The sequence below is a fragment of the Lissotriton helveticus genome, chromosome 7 (assembly GCF_964261635.1).
Source record: "Lissotriton helveticus chromosome 7, aLisHel1.1, whole genome shotgun sequence".
NCBI lineage: Eukaryota > Metazoa > Chordata > Amphibia > Caudata > Salamandridae > Lissotriton > Lissotriton helveticus.
In genome coordinates, this window is record NC_136068.1 from 712,187,052 (window position 1) to 712,208,274 (window position 21,223).

General features: G+C 41.6%; 1 protein-coding gene across 2 annotated transcripts in view; it reads left to right on the forward strand.

Annotated features, from left to right (window-relative positions):
* SFXN1 (sideroflexin 1) overlaps positions 1-21,223 on the forward strand; it is a 219,478-nt gene that overhangs the window by 100,331 nt on the left and 97,924 nt on the right. For both annotated transcript variants that reach the window (XM_078653032.1, XM_078653033.1), the window contains exon 3: positions 14,739-14,911. In XM_078653032.1, coding sequence (XP_078509158.1) covers positions 14,748-14,911 — 164 coding nt within the window. In that variant the 5' untranslated portion in view covers positions 14,739-14,747. The remainder of the gene's footprint in view (positions 1-14,738; positions 14,912-21,223) is intronic.

The following is a 21,223-nucleotide window of genomic DNA, read 5'->3' on the forward strand; positions in this document are numbered from 1 at the left end:
CCCCCTTTTCAGATGGCTGGTACAGCAGTCCTGGTATTCCCTTATGACGTGAAAGCAAAGATACCGAATTAGATATGAGGATTTTAATTTGCATGCCCAGCTCTTGCCTGGGCACGAACGGGAAGCTGTCAAGATGATCCACACGCAGAAACCTATGCTAATGCTGAAGGGTGAAAGAGAAGGCGCTTGTGTAACAAGGCAGCGAAAAGCTTTGAGGCTGCCAGGCTTGAACATTTCCAGGAGGATTCTCGGAATCCAGACTTCTGAGCAGACAAGGACTGCTATGGGAGATTTTTTATAGTTATTTAAAGATTCAAGGTCACAAGGAATGTCCCATTAATACCACACTCGTGGCGGCATCAGGGCAGAAGGGTAGGTTGCTATGCTGCTGCCCCTATTGTGTATTGGTTTGATTTAGCAGGTCACATGAAAAGAACACAATTAATAACTTTAGAGTGTGAAGTGCAGTAAGAGGTGACTTGTGCTTAAGAGAGCTATATGATTATTGCAAAACACACAAGATGATGTCTTCAGCCAGGATAGCTTGACTCCAGTAGCTTAGTGAGCACGGGACCCACGTCTGGGCATACCCTTCCCACATAGGGTGTTTGCCTTGCCATTGTGCAATATTCCGTCCATCATCTTGTGTGTTTTGCTGTTCACCCTATGTGGGAAGGGTATGCCCAGACATGGGTCCCATGCTCACTAAGCCACTGGAGTCAAGCTATCCTGGCTGAAGACGGCTGATAGCCAGAAACCGATCCTAGGATGCTTGATTCCGGTCCAGGGAAGACATGGCATGGCAGTTCGGGCTGGACTGTTCCCATGAGGCACAGGGTCAAGACTGATTTGCATATGGCCATGTCTTAACTGGGGTGGCTTGGTGAGCAAAATAACGATGGATTAAACCCAGATCTGTGACTGGGGGTGAAGGTTTTGCCATTGTGCAATATTCCGTCCATCATCTTGTGTGTTTTGCTATATGATTATTGAACAGCACAAGGAAAATTGCATAGAGGAAATGCCACTTTTAGGAGTGCCCCTGATATATTGGCTGATCTACCAACTTATAAATATTTCACGGTGTGAGGGGAGGAGGGATGGCGGGGCTTCGATCCAAGAGCTACCTAAGAGAAACTCTGCCTCCTACCAATCCCCCACGACCTCCCAAAAGAATCAAAGCAACAAAGGGTCACTGAGGCAGTCTCTGATGTCCTTGAGTGTTTTGTGTGGAGTGGTGTGGCTCACTGGTTAGAGGCGGCAGACCCGGAAGCAGGAGTCGGCCCGGGACCAGGGTTCGATTCCCGATGCGGCAGGGTCGTGGACCAGGGTCAGCGGACTCGATAGTTCTCGCCTTGGTGCCTACTCTAACCAGGGGTCGCACTCGGCAACTCTGGGCATTAGCTTGCCTAATCTCCACAACGGCCCCATCAACGCCAGGGATGCCTGGCTCCACCTTGGGGATTCCCAGCAGGGACCATCCCACAGGGAAAGCCAGGACGGGTTCCCCAGCGGTATACAGCGCCAGGACGCCGGCTGGCAACAGTGCGCTTTACAAGTATACACATTACATTACATTACATTTTGAAACCCATTAATGGACATTGGCTGCTTACAGCTTCAAAAGTGAAGCTAAAAAGTCACTTTGAGAAGTGGTTTCCAGCTTGTTTTCCCTGCCACCATGTGCTTTCTGCTCCTCACTCTTGGACCCAGTGAAGGGCACACACAGTGGCCCTGTTTGAGTGGGATGGTCTGTATTGGTCACCGGATTCAGTGACCGTGTTAAACCTGACCTGAATCTGATTTCTTGTAGTGCCACAGTGCTTTGCTACACCACACTAGATCCCTTTTACTTGACTGTCCCACCAGCGTTTAGTTGCAACTTGGCAGGGGATTGGGCCATGAACTTTTAACTTAAATTCATAACTCTGGAACTAAATCGTTGACGGTCTTTCCTCGAATCCACTGCATTTCTGTTACATTGATTCCAAATTTGTGACTCCATTGAAACTACCATAGTTCGATAGACGTCCATCCCCTCTAGCTGGGAGGCTACCAATGCTGGTTTCTCACAACTCCCACAAACTACTTCAGAACACTGCTTCATAATCATGCGGCTGTCTCCTTGCACACTGTTTCAAAAAATAATTAATATCTCTTCTGCACAAGCCATACGTATGATTGTACTTGATGCCTTGGATCTCAGGGTCCATTTGTTTATTCCAGGAATTCAGTGCTTCAGTTATCCTGGGAAGCAGGAGTCATATCTTTCTAAACTTGAAGGATAGGCCAGCAAACGTTCTTCCACTTCAAAGTGTGCCAGCCACCTTATTTTTACATCCCTGTATGCATTTTGTGGTAAATGTTACTTCAAACACTTAAACATCAGGCCTCTATTCAGGGTCAGTGTATGGCAATACCTGGATGTCTAGATAGTTGGGACCTGCACTGTGGCCCTTCTACCTGACTGGAAGTTTTCCAGGATTGCCCACAAGAATATACTATGCTACCTGCCTCCAGAACATAGAGTTACAGCATTGTGCTTCCTATAGTTGGGACACTTTCAAGAATTTGTTCCTGCTCCTTCATCGCTCCAGTGCCAAGCTGTGTGAAGTGGTGCTTTTGCCTAAGTCACACTGTGCTAAAGATGGGAAAGAAAAGACCAGCTTGCGGCAAAGGCCTGGCTCTGACTTGGCTCTGGGGCCCAACTGAATGACGAGCCATGGCACTGTCCACTTTCCTCCTTTATTTTGCATCACTTTAATAGGGGAAAAACAGCAGTATCCTCCATACGAAGGCGAGATGCTGTAACACAGTATGAAGAAAAGTAAATGAAGAACTGTATTTTTTTTTCTTACACTGAAAATTGCAGTTGATTTAAATACTGAACTAGAAAGTGAAAATACGCGAGATCAACAAATTTTCTGTTGCTCGTGCTTTGTCTCCTATATCCAGTCCAGAACAATGACTTTGCTCTGACCTGTCTGTCCCTATGATTTTGGTGGCTCACCCAGCTCTGTGGGCGCAGATGCTTTGGTGGGGGAAGGGATTACCTGACCTCTTTAGGCTACAGGCAGCACTTTGGCATGGTGTGCATTTGTGATAGTTAAGTAGGCAGCCTGCTGTCAACATTAGTACGTCGGCAGCCTGAATGTTGTTTTTAAACCTGCCTTGACCGATGCCCAAAGGCTTGCCTCAGAATAGTTCCACTGCTCTTTTATAAGAGTTGCAAGTGAATCAACAAGACTTTTTGTACAAAAATGGTTAATGAATTACCCTCTGGGTATGTATAAGTGATGAAAAATATAAGCCAAATTGGTTTAATTCTTTCTTGAAAATTATGCCAAATCTCCTTTTATGATGTGTAAATGCCCCACACACTACTCGGCACTTTTTTCTTCAGTGCAATTCCCAACAGAAATGAAGATTTTTCCATTAATTATTTTACATTTTTAGATCATTTTGCCTAGCTTGCCCCGTGTATTGGATGCAATTTCCAGAATTAAGGTTCTTCTAGCTTCAGAAAATCCTTCAATATCTCAGAAAATTATTATGGGCCAGGAGCTGCGAGCTGCTTCACTCTGCTTTGTTGTAACAAACGACAATGTCTCAACAGGTAGTACGTCTATACAATTTGGCAAAATGTGAAATCGATTAAAAAAGAACAGAAATAGGGAGACAACAACAATTTTGTGAAAATTCGGTCTGGATTAGAATCTTTTAGTAACAATTGTATTAGTTATAATATCACTATTACATTGTTTGCAGTTGTAAACCACCAAATAGTGCACACAAAGTGCTCATGTGAGAGTGAACGGCACAAGTGAGACACGAGACAAAGCGCAAAAACAAACTTTTAAAATGGATTCATAACAAGAGCAATGAAACCATAATTAATATAGATCATGTTAAGAACCAAAGATTGCCAAGGGGTACGTGAGTAGTCGACGGTGTTTCGACCTGTTCAAATTAAGGTCCTCTTTAGGACAGGAATACACAATAGTCAGTCTGTGCTATATATAGAAGGTAAATCTGAGATGAGAATAGAGTATGAGACATGGAGGGGAAGGCAAGGTAATAGGGAAAGTGATTGCACTACCTGTAGATCAACATGATACACGTACTCATTCATGTGAAAATCAATATAGTTGTACATATCCTCTTGGGAGTACGTAGCGGGGTGCGTCAAGGAATGCAGCTATGGGCTAGTGTGCACAACGGTGCAATTGTATTGAATTTCTGACAGGAGAAGAAGGGGAGGTGTTTTAGAAAACTGGACTGGGCACGGCAGAATAAACCTTTTTAAGGGGAAAACAATAAGGATGCCCCATAAGTGAAAGGACCCAGGTCACAAGGGCTTACCTGGGGTGATTGATCAGGACATATAAAGGGTATGTCAATGCAGGAAAGCAAGGCTATAACCTCTGTTAGACATCATCAATGGTTGTCTTTCAATTACAACTGAAAAAGATTAATCAGTGGGCGCAATTCAGCTATGTTAATAATTGTTACAGTTTACAAGCACAACAGCATCCTTAGCGTCACTGGAATAGAAAACACTGCCGGAGACGTGGTCATACACATGCAGAAGAAATTAACTAGAGCATGTCAGTGGGCTCAATTCGGTCATATTTGAAACTAACCGCTTTCAGAGTTAAAGGTGCAACCCTATGATTGGCGCTGGCAAGATGGAGAACACTATGGGTAGTGCTGTCGGTAAGGTGGCTGGGTGCATAAAAAATGATTTTGAACACCTAAGTGATCACATTGCGGCCATATTAGAATGTGCAGCCAAAGTTAAAAATGCCACTGTATCATTAGTGTTGTCGGAAAGAAATGCGCTTTTGGTGCCGAGTCCATCCGTATGTGGGAACAGTTCAGCACAAACTGCCAGACCCGGTCCTCCCTGGACCGGAAAATATGCATCCTGGGACCGGTTTTGGGGTATCGCCCCCTCATCAGCAATGTAAGGGCACTCTATGTAGTTGTCACTGCAATGTATTGACTAAAATGTAGTGGTCAGACAATGTTGTGGTGGAGATTTAGTATGGGTGTACCCGAAAGACTTATATTTTTTTATTTAACTGATTTGGACCCTCATGTTCCATATTTCTTCGTTTTAAATATATTCTTTTTACTTTGAAACAATGAAGCAACAGGAAATCAATAAATGATCCAATAAGAGTGCATCAAGCATCTGGTTTTTGAGGGGGCCAAATGGTTGGTCAAAGTACATTGGAGATGGGCGGCATAATGGAAAGTAGAGTCACCTCCCTTAATTGAGTGCACGGATGGGGCAAGTTGAGGTTTATTGGTAAAACTAGATTTTGATATTGAGGGTTTAGTGGGGCAGTAAGAATGGGGGATGTCTGGAGTAAAGGGCCTTGGAGAGTAAGTGCAAGCACAAGTAAATGGAAACAGTCTCCTGTCTTCGAGGAAGACTTCATTTGCCGAGCATGTGTTAACATATTCTCTTGCCCATGCAGTGCAAGTTTTCAAGTAGTCCGCAAGAGAAGACCCTGAGGATTTCAAATGTGTTCCTAAGAAATCCCTGTTTGTCATTTCACTTTCAATGCAATGCCGGTTAGCGTATAGACACCATGGTAGTTAGGAGGGTGGACTAGTGGTCTTCCAGCTAGCCATAACGTTTTGAAGAGCTATTGTGAGTCGATCAAGATGTTTTATTATGTTGCTGACAATGAGTGGATTTGGACTGAGAGTTTGGAATAGAAGTTCCTACACGTGTTGGGTGGATTTTGGACATTACTGTCAATTTTAGACGTAAATTTGTTCTAAAAGATATTAAAAACGGCTTGTGCTAAATGGCAGTGTTCGTTATACTGAAGTACCAGCAAATGCTATTGTTCAGCAGGCCAGCACAACTCCCAGCAAATGATGTAATAAATTGATTGTGTGACGGGTGCAGAAGTAGAGCTAAATAAGGTTAGCCAGGCCTCTAGCTGAGAGGGGCTGCACAAAGTGCTATTGCTTCTCTTGGTGTCTCATATCATTGAGGTTTTCAGTCAGAAAGCTAGGGGCGGTTGGTTTATTTATTTATTTATTTTTATTTTGAAGGTTTTATAGAGCGCGAACAAGATCCTTGCGGATATCCGAGCACTTTACAATGATCAAGGCTGATTATCCATAATGAATAGCATGACACATTATAAATTCAGTAATATGGGGGAAAGAACAAGCATGGGATAAATATACGAATATACATGAAAACAAGTGTAAAGTTACTGTCTGATGTCTGTTTGTTTTTACATTTAGTGAGCATGAACCTTTGAGTGCCTGGGACAGGGCTATAAATGCCTCTTCTCTGAAGTTGGTGTGCTTTTTACATATTTTTTTTTGATAATCAACTTTAGTGCTTTTTAAATTTAGGATGCTGCTTGATGCAGTAAAAAAAACGTTATATGTCCACGAGGTCTTAATCGGATGGTGTGTAGTTTTGCATTCGCTGTTGAACCACAGTGATGTGGTAAACCACTCTGATTTTGTTTGGCCTAGACATTTAAAGAAGATATTTATTCCATGTGGAGAAGAGATACACCGTTTGCTCCCCGATTTCTAGGTATTGTCATACTGGAAGGGAACCAGTGACAGAGGCCTGAAGTTTCACTCAGATGGACTTCAGAGTCACCTGGCACCGGGTGCCAGTGGTAGGCATGACCATGAGCCTTTCTAAATGCATCTTGAGTTGGTTTGGGAAGCAAGTTCTTTATTTCTTAATTGTATAGTTGTGTGATAGTGCTGCTGCGACTAACTCCTCACATGTTTTCTCAAAGGGCTGCCTGGTTGAATTGGGCTGGGTAGCAACATGGAGCCCAAATGTCCTGTGACAAAACCTGGTACTTTTTTCTAGTGGTTTGTGGGATGAAGGTCAACATACTAGTTTAAGTCACAAGCCTCCATGTGCCTTAGGTGCCACATCCATCCCCCTCCAGGGAGTAAACCGTGTTTACAATTTGCACTCGATTTACCAGCGAGTTAAAGGTCTCTTTAGCCAGACCTAAAAGGTGGGTATCACTCTTCTTTCTGGGATTTCACAAGGCATGCATGTGGTGTTTCTTGGTTACTAACATTCACGGCCACGTAATCTGGACTGCAGCTGTCAGAATAGGTTACCGATGTTTACAAGATACACAAACATAGCTTCTCTGAAGGTCGCAGAAGAAGCAGGTCTGTATCTTATGAAAAATGTAAGAAAAAAAGGCGGCAAATGCCAGAGGAGGAATTTTTCTTCAGTTCAGCCGTGAGCAAGAAATGGCCGCCTCTTCTCGTTAGTACCAATTTGAAGTATTCCAATATTTCGCTTTATGCAAACACTTAAGCCGACGTGGAAGATTACACGCCGTTCTCTTAATTTGATGTTTTACTTGGGTTTGCTATTGGGATCTGATTTAACCTTTTGTTTTTAAAGAAATGACGAGTAAGTATTATTCATGTGAAAATGTACTGCCTGTATACCGTGTTGGCTTTGTCTGCTATGCGTCTTTGTTCTAGGTTATGTCTGTGAAAATACCTGTTTTGATATCCTGAGGCAGCTTTTTGCAACACCTTACTTTAATCACGCTGCAGCTACCTTACACTTTTCACACGCCTTTGATGGACATAGCAAGGCTCTTGGTAAAGATTATTGCTTGCAATATAACCCTATACATGTTAAATGCCCTAGGGTACCCAGTGGTGGCTGCCACATATAATGGGTGGTGCGGCAGAAGGGGAGCGCAGGAGGAGGGAGGGGGTTGGGTGGGTACCCTTTGCCGCTGGCCGCCTCCAGCGACGCCGCTCCTTTCCTGTTCCTAGGTCCCAGCAGCAGTGGCTCCTCCGCAATGACAGAGGAGCATCGCCCCACTGCCTGGCTCAGAGCCAGCAAATGTAACATAAAACTGTGTTCTTGTATCGTTTTAGTTTTCATTTGCCATCTCTTAGCCAGCGTTGTAGGGAGGGGCGGGGACTAGACATGGGAGGGGGAGGAGGAGTGCTACGTGCACTCCACTCCCTAAGTGCTCATGTGTGTTTGGCCTGCCGTCTCAGGGAAAGTCTGATTCAAGAAATTCCACCCAATCAGTGAGCATGATCAGGTGGGGGAGACAGATTACCTTGTAATTAGGGCTCCCGGTATTATGGTATTTATTTTTTTAACATTTTCCTCTGTATTTATCCATATTTATTTTTTGGTCATCTTATTGGTATTTATCTATGTTTATTTTTCGTCTTGCGAATAAACAGAGTTGGAAAATGGTATATATCCTCATTTATTTAACTGAGAAACATGCACTTATACTTCCATGCCTGTCGAGTTTTAGCAAATTGGGCAGCCAAATATAACAAAACACTACATGTTAATATAGCATTATATACTTTAATTAATGCCCTTATTTAAGGAAATATCATCCTGTTTTTAACTCAACATGCTTTCTATCTGCTCAGCTGTTGGCGGGCACACTCTTCTGTATTTGCCCGCTTTTAAATATAAATACAGACAGAAAACCTATTATTTTCTGTCTGTATTTATCTGTAAAAATCAGTAAAAACTGAAAACTGCGAGCCTTACTTGTAATAAATGAGATGCCGCAGTGATTCACAAAACTGAAAGCAAAAATCAACAAACACTGTGACACTTGTGTGAAATAAACTCCTGAAGAGTTCTCAAACAGTAAAAAAAAAAGCATACAAGCCATATATCAGTTTATCTTCTCAGTTAGCTACCGCATCATCAGCTTTCAACCAATTATAAAATATCCACATATAGATTCACATTAAATGTATATTTTTTTTGTCAAATGTATATATTTTTTACTTTATTAAGGTGAGAAATAGTGTCCATTCCCAATTTGAAAGGGAAACTTATTTGTTTCTATACGTGCAACGACTGATTTATATTGAATTGTGAAACTATATGTGCTGAGAATTAATCTCCAGTGGGAATGTAATATGACGTGACAATGTAAATAATTGTGAAATATGCTATTTTTCTTCACAGTTGCTGGCAAGTTGTTATTTTGCTAAGAGGAACACTAAACGGTGGCAAATGCATACCTACTGATCTTAAAAAACCGCCCCACATTCAAAATTGTGAAGTAGATTAATGATCTATAGTCTTTTGGGTGGCTTTTCTCTTGATTGTTGAAAATTCATTTTTGGGTTTGCTATATTTGCTTATACTTTAGCATTCTTTGACGAAATTGCATGACATTTGTCAGATGCTTAGCAGATTAAGCGTACTAGTAATTTGTACATGTCCATCAATGGGGAGGGAGAGTTAAAAAAAAGGGAAAGGGGGATCAGTATTCATTTGCGAATAACTTTGTCACTGTGTGACAAACCAGCACAAAATTTGGCATTTGTTGATTTTTTTTTTTTGCCAGTCCATCAAGTCATTCAGAGGGTCAGTTATAGGAAGGCGAATAACATTTCATCAGCTAGTATCTTTGGTACTGTTTGATAAAGCTGCAAGGAAAGTTACAGCCAGTAAAAATAATTCAGATTTCATGCAGGTCTAATACGAGTGGGACATTGGAAGAAGTGGAGGTGGGGGGAGGGGTGGGGGTGTAGTTGGAATTAAAAAGGTGTGGGTTCAAAACTTTGCTAAATGAACTGAAAAATAAGTTTCATTCTTTGACAACTTTGGAGCTGTTTGAAGAATCAGACTGAAATTTGGCAGGAAGTTTGAAAATTAGGCCGACAGCATTTAATATAATGTTTCATACATATAAGACTTGCGAATGGAGGGGGCACAGTTATTGGGGATAGTGGAAAAAGGTAGGTCCATTAGCCAACCCCCTCTGCACTTGGCGAAAGGCCTCGCATAGTGATGCTGCAGTGTGTCTGTAGCACAGGCCTGGCTGAAGGCCAAGTCCTGCGATCATCCCCTGCTGTGCACAGCTGAATGCATATATCGAGAGTTGTCTGCTCGTGAGGTTTAGTCTGCTATGCACATCTAACAGCCATTATCTACATGATGCCTGGTCAAAGTCATCAGCTGTCTAAGGCAGATTACCTTTTTTCGTACACTTCAGTGCCTGCCTGTTCCAGATGCCATTGCCTGTTCGCAATTCTCTGAATGAGGTTGCCATTTTCCATACATGAAGCTCCACTTTTGCCTTTTGCTTTCCAGCTTTGATTTGTACATAGAGTTTACAAGCATCTTTTGCCAATTTTCTGTTCCTCCTCCTGTGGTGGTGCTTTCTTTGTTCTGTTGTAGTGGACACTATTTCTCGGTCGCATATCTGTTGACTCATTTCCATCCTTTTGAAAGAACACTGATTCGTCCCTAGTATTTATTTTTCTTTTCACAAGAACATTAAGTATGTATTTAACATTCATCCCTCGAAGCGTGTATTTGGGTACTTGGAAAGGGTTGTGTTAGGCCTGTACTGTGCTGTGCAATCAGGGTGCATTAGAATGGTGTTGTTTACACCTTTTTGAGGGCCATGTTGCAATGCTGTGTGTAATAAATAATACCAGTTTCTGCAGTCTTGCAGGCAGGGGAGCACCAACTTGGTATATATTCCCCCAAGGCGGAAGTGTTACATGAACTTTATAAGCTCTCTCTACTGTGAAGAAGGTGGACAGAGTTTGAGGCGTTGTCCTGTGACTAAAAGAGCCCTCAAGAATCAATTTTAAGCTAGCTCCTTTAGTTTTCACCAGTAGCCCAATAATGAGCATGTTATTTCTTCTAAACCTTCATTCTGAATCTTCGGATGTATTGTTCAAGCATCTAATACATTCCTTTAATTCTGCCATTTGAATGGGTACATATCACACAGTGGGTCATACAAGGACAGATTCCACATTGGTCACTGTTCATGATAGTAGTTTTTCATCAGCAGTGAGAAGGCCCATATCCAGAGCCACTTGTCTATTTTCTGTACATGGGTGGAAGAAAGTGAATTCGAATTGTGGGGTATGGTAGTCTACCACAAGTAATAATGTCACTAACCTGTTAGGTCTAAAAAAGTTTCAATAATGTAATCCTGAGCTTACCCCTAGTTAGCAGTGACACAGGGCAGCGAGGCTTGACTTAAAGAAAATTTGTAAAGCATTTAAAGGTACTAAAACAGTTAAAATCAAACATACAACACGTTAAAAATCCCACTCCAGTTTAGAAATGGAGAAAAATGAAATAAGTAAAGTGACACAAAATCACAAAAAGTCCATTAAAGGGAACCAGAGACATGATTTATAAAAGATTTAAATGAAAATATCGCCAACCAGCACCAATGTTATTCAATGTTAATAGAAGACCTGGACCTAGGTTTGATTTGAGGCTGACTGCAAGGGAGCTTGGGTTAGGTTCATCAAGTTGATTCATGCCAAAACATGTTGTAATACCCAATTCAGAAGGGTCTTTGGCACTTTTTGTCCCAATGCAGAATGCCCTTTTTGAGAAGAAAAGTCCTTCCAAAGCGGTTCGCCACTGAAACTTTGGCTACCGCTGTCGAAGCCTGAAGCAGGTTGGTCTGGAGCATTTGGCTATTTCTCACTGAAATCTTTCTAAGATTTGAGTGGGATATATCAAAAATCCAATCTAACTCTGTGGAGCCGCTGGTCGGATAATTTTTCTGGCTTGTCTTGCTGGAGTTGTGAAGGAAAAGGTTTCAAAAGGTGCCAATCTTTCTTCTAGTGCTCAAACAACCGAATAAGTACACTTCTGAGGCCCCAAGGCTTGAGGGGAGGTATTTCGGTCCTTGGGCAGTCAGGCAGAAGTCAATAACCGGGTCCTGTCCAGGTCCAGTTGGTACTGGTCAGCGTGGGCACTTCAGGGAAAAGGCTTTTGCAGCTTATTGTATCCCTGTTGCCATTGGGTACAAGTGGGACCAGGTCCCGTCCGTCAGGTCTCCTAACAGGTCTCAGACAGCAAGTGCACTCTCATTTGTTTTCTCGCAGCACCAAAAGGTATTCTGATGAGGTGTCTTGTGGTGCCACATTAATGCCTGGGTCTGGCTAGTGGATGGGGGAGACTCCTGGGCACTCACTGACCAATGGGGCAAAGGTTCCTGGAAGTAACCCTACCCACTTTTTTAGCAGTTCTGTTTGCCATACTACAACAATCCCACAGTGCGCCATAGTCTCAGAATTTAAAATGGAGATACCCTTTCTACCTTGTGCAGAGCCTGCATGACCACCCAGAGTTGTGGTCAGAGTAATATGCAGCCCCCTCCTCTGTGATCACTCACAACCAGTTTTGGTGGTAGCTTGCCTCCAACTGGGTTTGGTGCCAGCCTATCTGCGGGAGCCAAAGGCCGACAGTTCCAGGTAACACAACATTTGCTTGTGACTGTGCAGGATGTTAATGAAGTTCCTGGGTCCACCCGAATTGGGCTTCCTACAAGGAGGAGAAAACACCTTCCTGCTGCCAGGCCATTGTTTCTACTCTGGGAGCAGTTTTCATACCTCTTTCACACATAAATCACGCCAAGAACAGGTGAGTAGTGGCTATAAGGCTAATAATATAAATTAGCCTCCTGCAGCTTCAGGCAGGTAAAGGTAACTTCGTCATTGGTACATTTCCTATATATTTAATAATAATCTAACTTTAACATTAAACTGGATTTTCGTTAAATATAAAAATTAGTGTTTGAATGGAGATAGTAGCTGGTACAGGTCAGCAGTTACAGACTACATCTATATTTTGACTTTCGTATGCGCCTGTTGCTGTCGTAAGAGAGGCAATGTCGTTTTGGGTCTAGTTACTGGTGGAACATGTCATTTCTAATGTTACACATGTTCCTTTCTCTAAAATATTATGCACCTGACATTGTGGGCAACAATGTATGCTTGGATATGACTTAGTTAGAAGTTAAAATCAGGTTTCCCTACCTGTCAAAAGGTGCTATAAACAAAAACTGGATAGTTCTCTCCTCCACTCCCTCACCCACCCCTTCAACAAATAGACATTTTTAAAGCGTGCTGCGCCTGTTGTTACCAGGGTCCCATTACCCACTTCCTGCCATTCTGCAAATGTTGGCAATAGATCGAAGAGACTTGAGTTTTAATCCCTGCTTTCAAATTTAAGCAAATTGTATGATTGTGGGAGACACCTGAACACTCGTGCATCTTACCCCATATTTGGAAAAACTGCCAGCGCTTAGAGAGAGGATACGTGCTGTCAAAGAATAAATACATCACGTATAGTTCTCTGGCCACTATGTTTATGAGTGCAAAAGTGTGTCTTGTTGGATAGGGTCTGTGTTACATAAAACCTTAAGTTCCTAGAGTTGTGAACCTATGTACAAGTCCAATCAATTTCTGTATACACAACGGTTATTATCGTGTAAAGCAGACCTCTTGGTATTAGTGATGTATTCTATTGTTTTTTGTTTGTTATTTCTGTTAGCTGAGTGAAACAGCCCTGGGTACCGTGATATATATTCAGCCAGCTCTGCTTCATGTAGAGAGGAATTATGATTTGCTAAAATGGCTTCATGCTTTGTTGACATTTGCAGAATCAAATGATATTTCCTCTATGTAACCGTAGACACGGGCGTGCCATCCAGCAGGTCCAGTGTAACAGCCTTGCAGTAGGTGCCCACGAATGCTATAGAGAGATGTATTGACCTAGCGTGCCCGTGGTTAATGGAACAGAACTGACACCGTCTCTCCCCGGCTTCGAATCAGAAAACCTCATTTGTTCAAACAAGGCCTGAACAAGGTCCAGGGCAATAATCAGTCATCTTGTGCTGCTGAGTCTGCAAAAATGCTTGTCAGCCAGCCCAGAGGTCAGGCATTCTTTTCCTCCTTCCTCCTCCACCTCCTAGCCACACCAGTCTCCCTTTGATGAATGGAATGGTCACAAGAAGGTGTGATTTAGGTGGTGGTGTACCACAATCTGGTTGTCAGAAAATTATCCTGAAATATGTAAAGACTAGGATATCTGCCTCAGCAATATAGTCCTTGTGGAGTTAATATTAAAGGAGTGCTTTCCTTGACCGTATTTCTTGATTCGATATTATGTCTGTGATACATTTCTATGTCGATTTTATTGCAGGGTGAGTTTGTAACATTGATAGTGTGGCACACCATCAATTAGGCGGGTTGAGCCTTTTTTTGTTAAGTCTTGTTTGAATGAAAATACCAATAATCTAGAATTGTATGATTGCATGCACCCAGTAGGTAGGCCATAACGCTCTTTATTTTGGCATGCCTGGATTTTTTGAAAATGTAAGGTTCCCTGAAATACCAGAGTTGACTCTGATACGGCATTTGCTGTCGAAAGTGGCTTGACTCCTGTGGGACTTAGCAAGAAGTCAGCATGATATGCCTTCCTGTTAAATTTTTGTGACATTTAAAAGTCCCGCGGGAAATGACGGGCTTTACAGAAGAGACTCTGTATGACAAGTGGTTTATGAAATGATTCATGGATGGAAATTCTTGTCACGTGACCAGCCAGCTATTTGAGAGGCTTGTGTTCGTGGTTTTATGTTTACTGGAGTTTAAAAATTGTGCCTTGTGCATCAAGGATTGAAGACTTGATCCTATGCACTTTTGACGTTTTGGTCTCTGTGTGGAACTTTAGGGAAATTCTTGTGGCATTTACCAACCTTTTAAAGGCATTATCTGACCTATTATAGTACAATGCACATAAGGACATTTAACTTGCTTCTCACTGATTTCACTTCCCAAGTAATGAAGGCCTCAAAAATGTCCACATGAGTTGGGGCATTGAATGCTACCTGTTTGGTAAATTCAAACTTTAAAAGTAAGTCTGTGTGTATTTTTATTTATAGATTCTGAAGATGTCAGTGGAAATCCCATTTAACATCAACATCAAAGAGCCGCGGTGGAACCAGGGCACATTTGTAGGACGAGCCAAGCATTTCTTCACCGTAACTGACCCCCGAAATATCCTGCTGTCCAATGAACGTCTGGAGCATGCAAGACAGATTGTGCACGATTACAGGTATGGAAAGAGGAGTTGTTTCTCACCTTATTGTGTCAAGTTTATGGTCAATAAAAGCTATTTTGAAGCAGACTACGATTTGAGATACGTTCAAATATAGCTATGATATATTCCTGTGTAGTCTTGCAGTAAGACATTTTTCGATGCTTTAAAAACACACAAAAAATTGGCATAAGTAAACAGTTTATTGCTCGTGTGTCGTATTTGCCTGCTAGTTTAAATATTATTTTGTGAAGTTTCATTCCCAATAGATATGACCCTGCGTTCTGGAACTTAGCACTTTTTCTCTAAAGTCAAGTCATTGAACTTTATTTCGATTCAACAATAGAATCATAAAAGTATACAATTATTAAAACAAATGTACACATAAATATTTAAAATTCATAATAAAATACAATCAATCAAGGAAAAAGGGGACCGCATGCAATTGGATGCTAACAAAGTGCAAGTGCTAGTTAAACGGAGAGGACCATTTTAAATGACATCAGCTCTATAATCACGACAACATTTCAAATTATGCTGTTCCATAACGCTTTCTTATGGGACAAATACGTGGACCCTGTCTAGGGAAAGATTAGCACTACAACCCCCAGCATGCTTTTCACTGATGAGAGCATGCCTAGGGTAAATTAATGGTTGTGGTGTATGATCAACGGTTTGTTTTAGAGCCCCGCCCTATGAATAAGGTGAAGTGTCACCGAAACGCGTCAGGGCATGATAATTGGACTAGCTAAAGGTGTGCTGCTTATTGAATTAAAGGTTCGATTGAACACCCTGCTGTTGGAGTGGCGTCTCTAAAGCTCTGGGGCAACCCGGGAGAAAAAAAAAATATATATATATATATACACAGACGTTAACCACAACCTGTCTACTTTCAGTGAATATATAGAGGATTCTAATGTACGTATGTATCTAACCCTCTTCTAAAAATAATTGCAGCATCACTGTGAGTAACCTGCGCCAAAGAAAAATAAGATTTCCAAATCAATAGTCATTTTATTTGCTTTTTAGGTTTCACACAGTATGTTTCCTGGCAACAAAGTAATATATGGGTCATTGTCTTTAAACCAGGCCATCAATGCTTTCTTCTTGCAAGAATTATTCAAGACTTTTGCATTGAAAGAAATAACCACCAGAGACCCAACTCTAACCTGTATTGGCATTGCAATACAATATCAGATTTCTAGGACTTTTGAGCTACTTTCAATTCCTAGATGATTTTCTTTTCTTTCTCTCCCCTGTACCTGCCCCAGTTAATGAACTTGATCCTCCTCTCCCATTTGCCCTTCCCCTAAATAACTGCAATTGAGGGCCCTGTTGTCGGGATCCTTCTCTTGTCCAGTTGGTGCCAAGTTGTAGCACCTATCTTAAACTTTTCTTTCTAAGGGGGGATTCCTTCATCCTGTACTATACATTAAATCAACGGTTAAACCATCAGAAGATTACATAACAGCATAACATTTCTTCTTTTTGTGACTGCTGTAGTTTGATTCAATATCTGGAAAAAATGGTAATTCTGCCATTTTCCAAAGTCTTTTATTTTCACTAGCTTAAACTTTTCTTTCTAAGGGGGGGATTCCTTCATCCTGTACTATACATTAAATCAACTGTTAAACCATCAGAAGATTACATAACCGCATAAAATTACTTCTTGTTGTGACTGCTGTGGGTTGATTCAATATCTGGAAAAAATGTTCATTCTGCCATTTTCCAAAGTCTTTTATTTTCACTTATTAGGGATTAAAAGTTACTTTCTTCTTTTGGTAGTTTTAAGTGCTATATCTAAAAATACTAAGTCAAATTCATTATTCACTTTTTATATTTTGGCTGTTATTGACCTTGACAAAGTTTGCTCCTTTATCATAAAGACGGAAGAATATCACAAAATCGTTGGCGGATATGCAGTCTGTCTTGGCTATTGAAATGGAATATTGAGTGCTCATGTAATACTGAAGTCACGTGTGAATTCTAGGCAAATGTCTTTTTATCAACTCTTACAAGGGGTTTCCTATGTTTGTGATCCTTAACAAGTCATAGTGCAAGTGATACTCTAGATCCTCTTCTTTGTATTTAATTTGTTTGCACCAATTCTTTATTTAGTGAGGATGCATTAACGTGATCATCCATGCAGTGATCCATTGTATCTGATAGTCTTTGTTTGCTTTCCTCTACCCTGTCAAATCACTAATCACCTTTAGCATCCAATTATTCTACATTGGAAGTCAATGAAGTAGCCATTGCTTCTTTTCTTTTCTCTGACTACTTTCACTATATATTCTGGTATGTTGGACATTGTCTCTTGCTGACAATTATTGCCTATAAAGCGATCATGCTCCCTCCTCAGCTCCTGACCCTTTTGAAGGGAGTTTGCCTCAAAATGCGTTTGTTGCTCATTTACTGAGATAATAACGAGTCAGCTTTACCACTGGATTCTGCTCGCTAAACTCACATCAGATGTCTTCTTAAAGATATTAGCGGCATCTGAAGAAGTACCAAGCTATGGTAGGGTAGATGATTGTCAACATTACCAATAGAGGAAGTATTTTATGATATTGGATCCATTGAAGTTCACTTAGCCATATCATACCTCATAGTGCCCCTCCATTGGAGAACTCCATTATGAACAAATCAAAACTCCACTTTCTCTGATTGTTTCCTGGGTGAATCTTTGCAGTTAGCTTCATAACTTTTGTTTTTCCTCTATGCCTATGCCTACACTTCCCAAGCTGTGGATATGCTGGAGGATTCACCATCCTTTCTTCCAGCCTCCCAAGTCTGGGGCTGATTCAGTGGATTATTTAAAAATAGTTCAGACATTCATATGCCTAAATTTATATCCTTGGCCTCAGTCGCCTTAGTTGCCTCTTTAATAACCAAAGAAGTCTCTATAGATATATCTTTTACCTCAGATGTTATAAATGTAAATACTGAGTAAGCCAGCAATCTACAATATCTTAAGTCTTGACATTCTGATGATTCACAGCCCCAGCGCAAACTGAATCTACAAACTGAGAACTAGGCTCAATTTTTACTTCCTGTAACTGTCACTAGGGTTTCCTAGAGATTTTGTGCATGCCTGCCAAGCTGATTATGGCTGGTCCTATTTACACCTCATCTTGAGTCTTTAATAATGTTGTAGGTTTGCTGTTTGAATGTTGCTAAATAGAAATTTTAAAAAAGTCAATCATTTCCATTTGAAAAATTAGGACTCTGGGAGGCTGAAGGGGATATGAAGTAGGAGGGGTAACCGCACACCAGATCTGGGTTTGATTGATTCCATGCGGATGTTAGTCACACAATATCATCAGAGACAATCTGGTGGTAGCCGTTCAGGTTAGTGAAAGCCACTCAACATTGTTGCTCTCTCAAATAAAACACAGTTCAGCATTCAAGTTATTGAAACCTCTACCAGCCAATGACCTCTCCAACAACCAGTGCTTCTCTATGCAGTAGATTTCAAGATCGAGCGTTACAGGAAGGTTGCTGCAGTTGCTATACCTAGATAGAATAACCTGAATAACATGGGGTCCAGGTGGAAGTGGAGGATGAGCAACTTCAGTTGGCCTATGTTGCAGAGATACCTATCGGATCCTAGAAGGCTTTTCTTCCCCCCCCCCCCAATAGAATCTCCCTGGAGGAGTAACTGTTAATCTCCTGGTTCTATATCGGGTTGAGACTAGTGCAACATTTCTGATGGTCGTAGGACCACTCCAGAGCTTCCAACTCCAAGGCATTAAAGAGGGGTGCGGACAAGCCAGGCATCTGTAAGTTAGTTTAAACTATACTTTAACACATTTTTAACGGAATCACTGTCAACTTTAAACAAAAGTTCAGCATGTTCATTGGTTCCCCTTCTAGTTAAATCCTGAAAGCAGCATTCATACATTCTCTTTTCTTAACAGATTTTTTATTCAGTAAAAATTGTCTGCTGCTGTCCAATTTGATCAAACGGTACCACTTTAAAGTCAAAGTTTTATCTTTAGGTGTAACATTGGTTTCCCCACAAATGGGCATTCACACTAACTTATTGAACCATTTAAGTAGTGTGAGCCATTACCTATCTGCAAGAGCTTGCTCGATGGAGGATCCTCCCTGAAAGTCAAAAGTAAGTTAGAGAATATTTCACTAGTATTTATGTAATTTTTTGTGTTCAGTGTTTGTCTAGCCTATGTATTAAGCAGACATCACACACTTCCTTCAAGTTGTGGGGTTAACTGGCTAAAGAATAAGAGACATTATAGTTTGAGAGATTTTAAATACTGGTCGTAGATGCGATTGGGGACACCATGAACCAATAAGGCTCCTGTTAGCAGCTAGGTTATGGGTAGCTTTCATTGGCATAAGTGAAGTGGAGTTGTCTTGAGAGAGAGGTCTAGGAAGAGTTGGTGATAATGATATGGTGCAGGCCATTAATATACTGGGTTGGTGCTGTGTATGGTTTAAGGCTGAAGGATGAAAATCTAAAATGGCAAGAGATTGTGAACAATATGGACCACGTCAACTAAAATTGTGTTACATGCATTATGTACGGTTATGCTTAATGTCAAAGACCAAAATGTCCAAGCCAGACAATCGCATTTTAAAGCTGAGCTTTACTGGTTCAAACCCGACATTGTGTGCTTACTAGAGCATACCAACACCCCAAAAATATTTTATTGTTTGGGCCCACAGGTCATACTGTCAACGAGGCAGCAAGTGCCAAATAGTAACTGGAGAAAGCAACTCTCAAGAGACACTCTGTTCTGGCCATGGTAGCATGCTGTACACAAATTGTATGTCTTTTTATGGTGAGGACTTGCAGAGAGTTCTAGTCTAAGATTTATAGGGAGCAAATTCCAAAGTCTGGCAGCCAAGAAACTGAAGGAACTGCCACCTAGACATACTCTACGGATTTTATGGATCACTGTCCGAACAGTCCCTGAAGATCTCAAGCATCGTCTTGGAAGATAGGTTTTAATCAGAGGGAATAGACAGCGAGGCCCTTTCTAATTGACGATTCTATGACTGAAGCATAGAGCTTTGAGAGAAATTCAATCCTCAACAGGAAACCAATGAAGATTAGCAAGATCTGTGCCAATGGAAGAGGAGCCAACATGCCGCAGCATTTTTCACCCTCTGGAGCATTTGTAACCTGCCCTTGGAGGCCCCGAAGTAGAGCACATTGCAGTAATCAATAAAAGTGTGTGGGTTAGTTTTTTTTTTTGGCAGAATCCGGCAGGAGCCCTTAGATTTTTTTGTATCATCCTTAATGTTCCAAAGCAGATTCCAGAAAGAGCGGAAATCTGGTAATCAAAAGATAAGGTGGAGTCAAACCAGATGGCAAGGTTTTTCACTTTTGGTTTAGGAGTGGGCATAGGGCCTAATTCATTCGGCCACTGGCAGTAGACCATAAAGAAGGTTGTTTTCCTACCACCAAGATTTCAATTTTGCCGAAGGAAACAGTAATCTATTCATTTGCCAGGTCTGCCAGACATACTCTAAAATAGTCTGTGGCTTTGTTATTGTCCTACGTCAAAGTTATGATCAATTGGGTGTTATCAGCGTAGGATACAATTTTAATGCCATGGCACTCAATTACTTTTGCAATGCGGCGCATATGCAAATTAAATAAGGTCAGACTCAGGGCCGAGCCCTGTGGCACTCCCTGCTGCAGAGGCAGTATCTTGGAGGTATAGGCCGCCTGAAAAACTTGAAAGGTCCTTCCTTGGAGAAAGTCCGCAATCCAACCAGTACACAGCCCCCCACACCAAGCCTCCATAACTGTTATAATAGCAGACTGTAGCACAACATGTCAAAAGCTGCACTTAAGTCGAGCATGACCAAGGCAGCTGTCTTGCCCTCATCAGCAGACAGGCGCAATGACTTGGAAGCAAATAAGAGGGCAGATTCTGTGCTTAATAGCAGTCTGAAACTGGACTGGTTGTCATGTAGTAGTTCCTTCTCTTCCACAGAATTCATCTACTGCTGATTGACATATTTTTCGGCAACCTTAGCTAACAAAGGTAACAGAGATTCTCAGGTTTGGAGGGATCTAGTGAGGGTTTCATTAAGAGGGGAACTACCATGGCACGTTTCCAATCGGATGGTACGCAGTACTCCTTAGTCACTTTTTGACTAACTTTTTCGATCTTTTTGATCCTGTTTTGAGTCGTAAGACTATCGGTGCCGGTAGGGATGCCTGGGTTCAAGCCCTGTGCCGATTGCAACCGACTGATGTCGGTTACCGAACCCCATCGCCGGTGTCTGTATTGCCTTGTGGCTGACCATGACGACAAGTCGTGGCCCGACAGCCGGGTATTGACATCGAAGGCT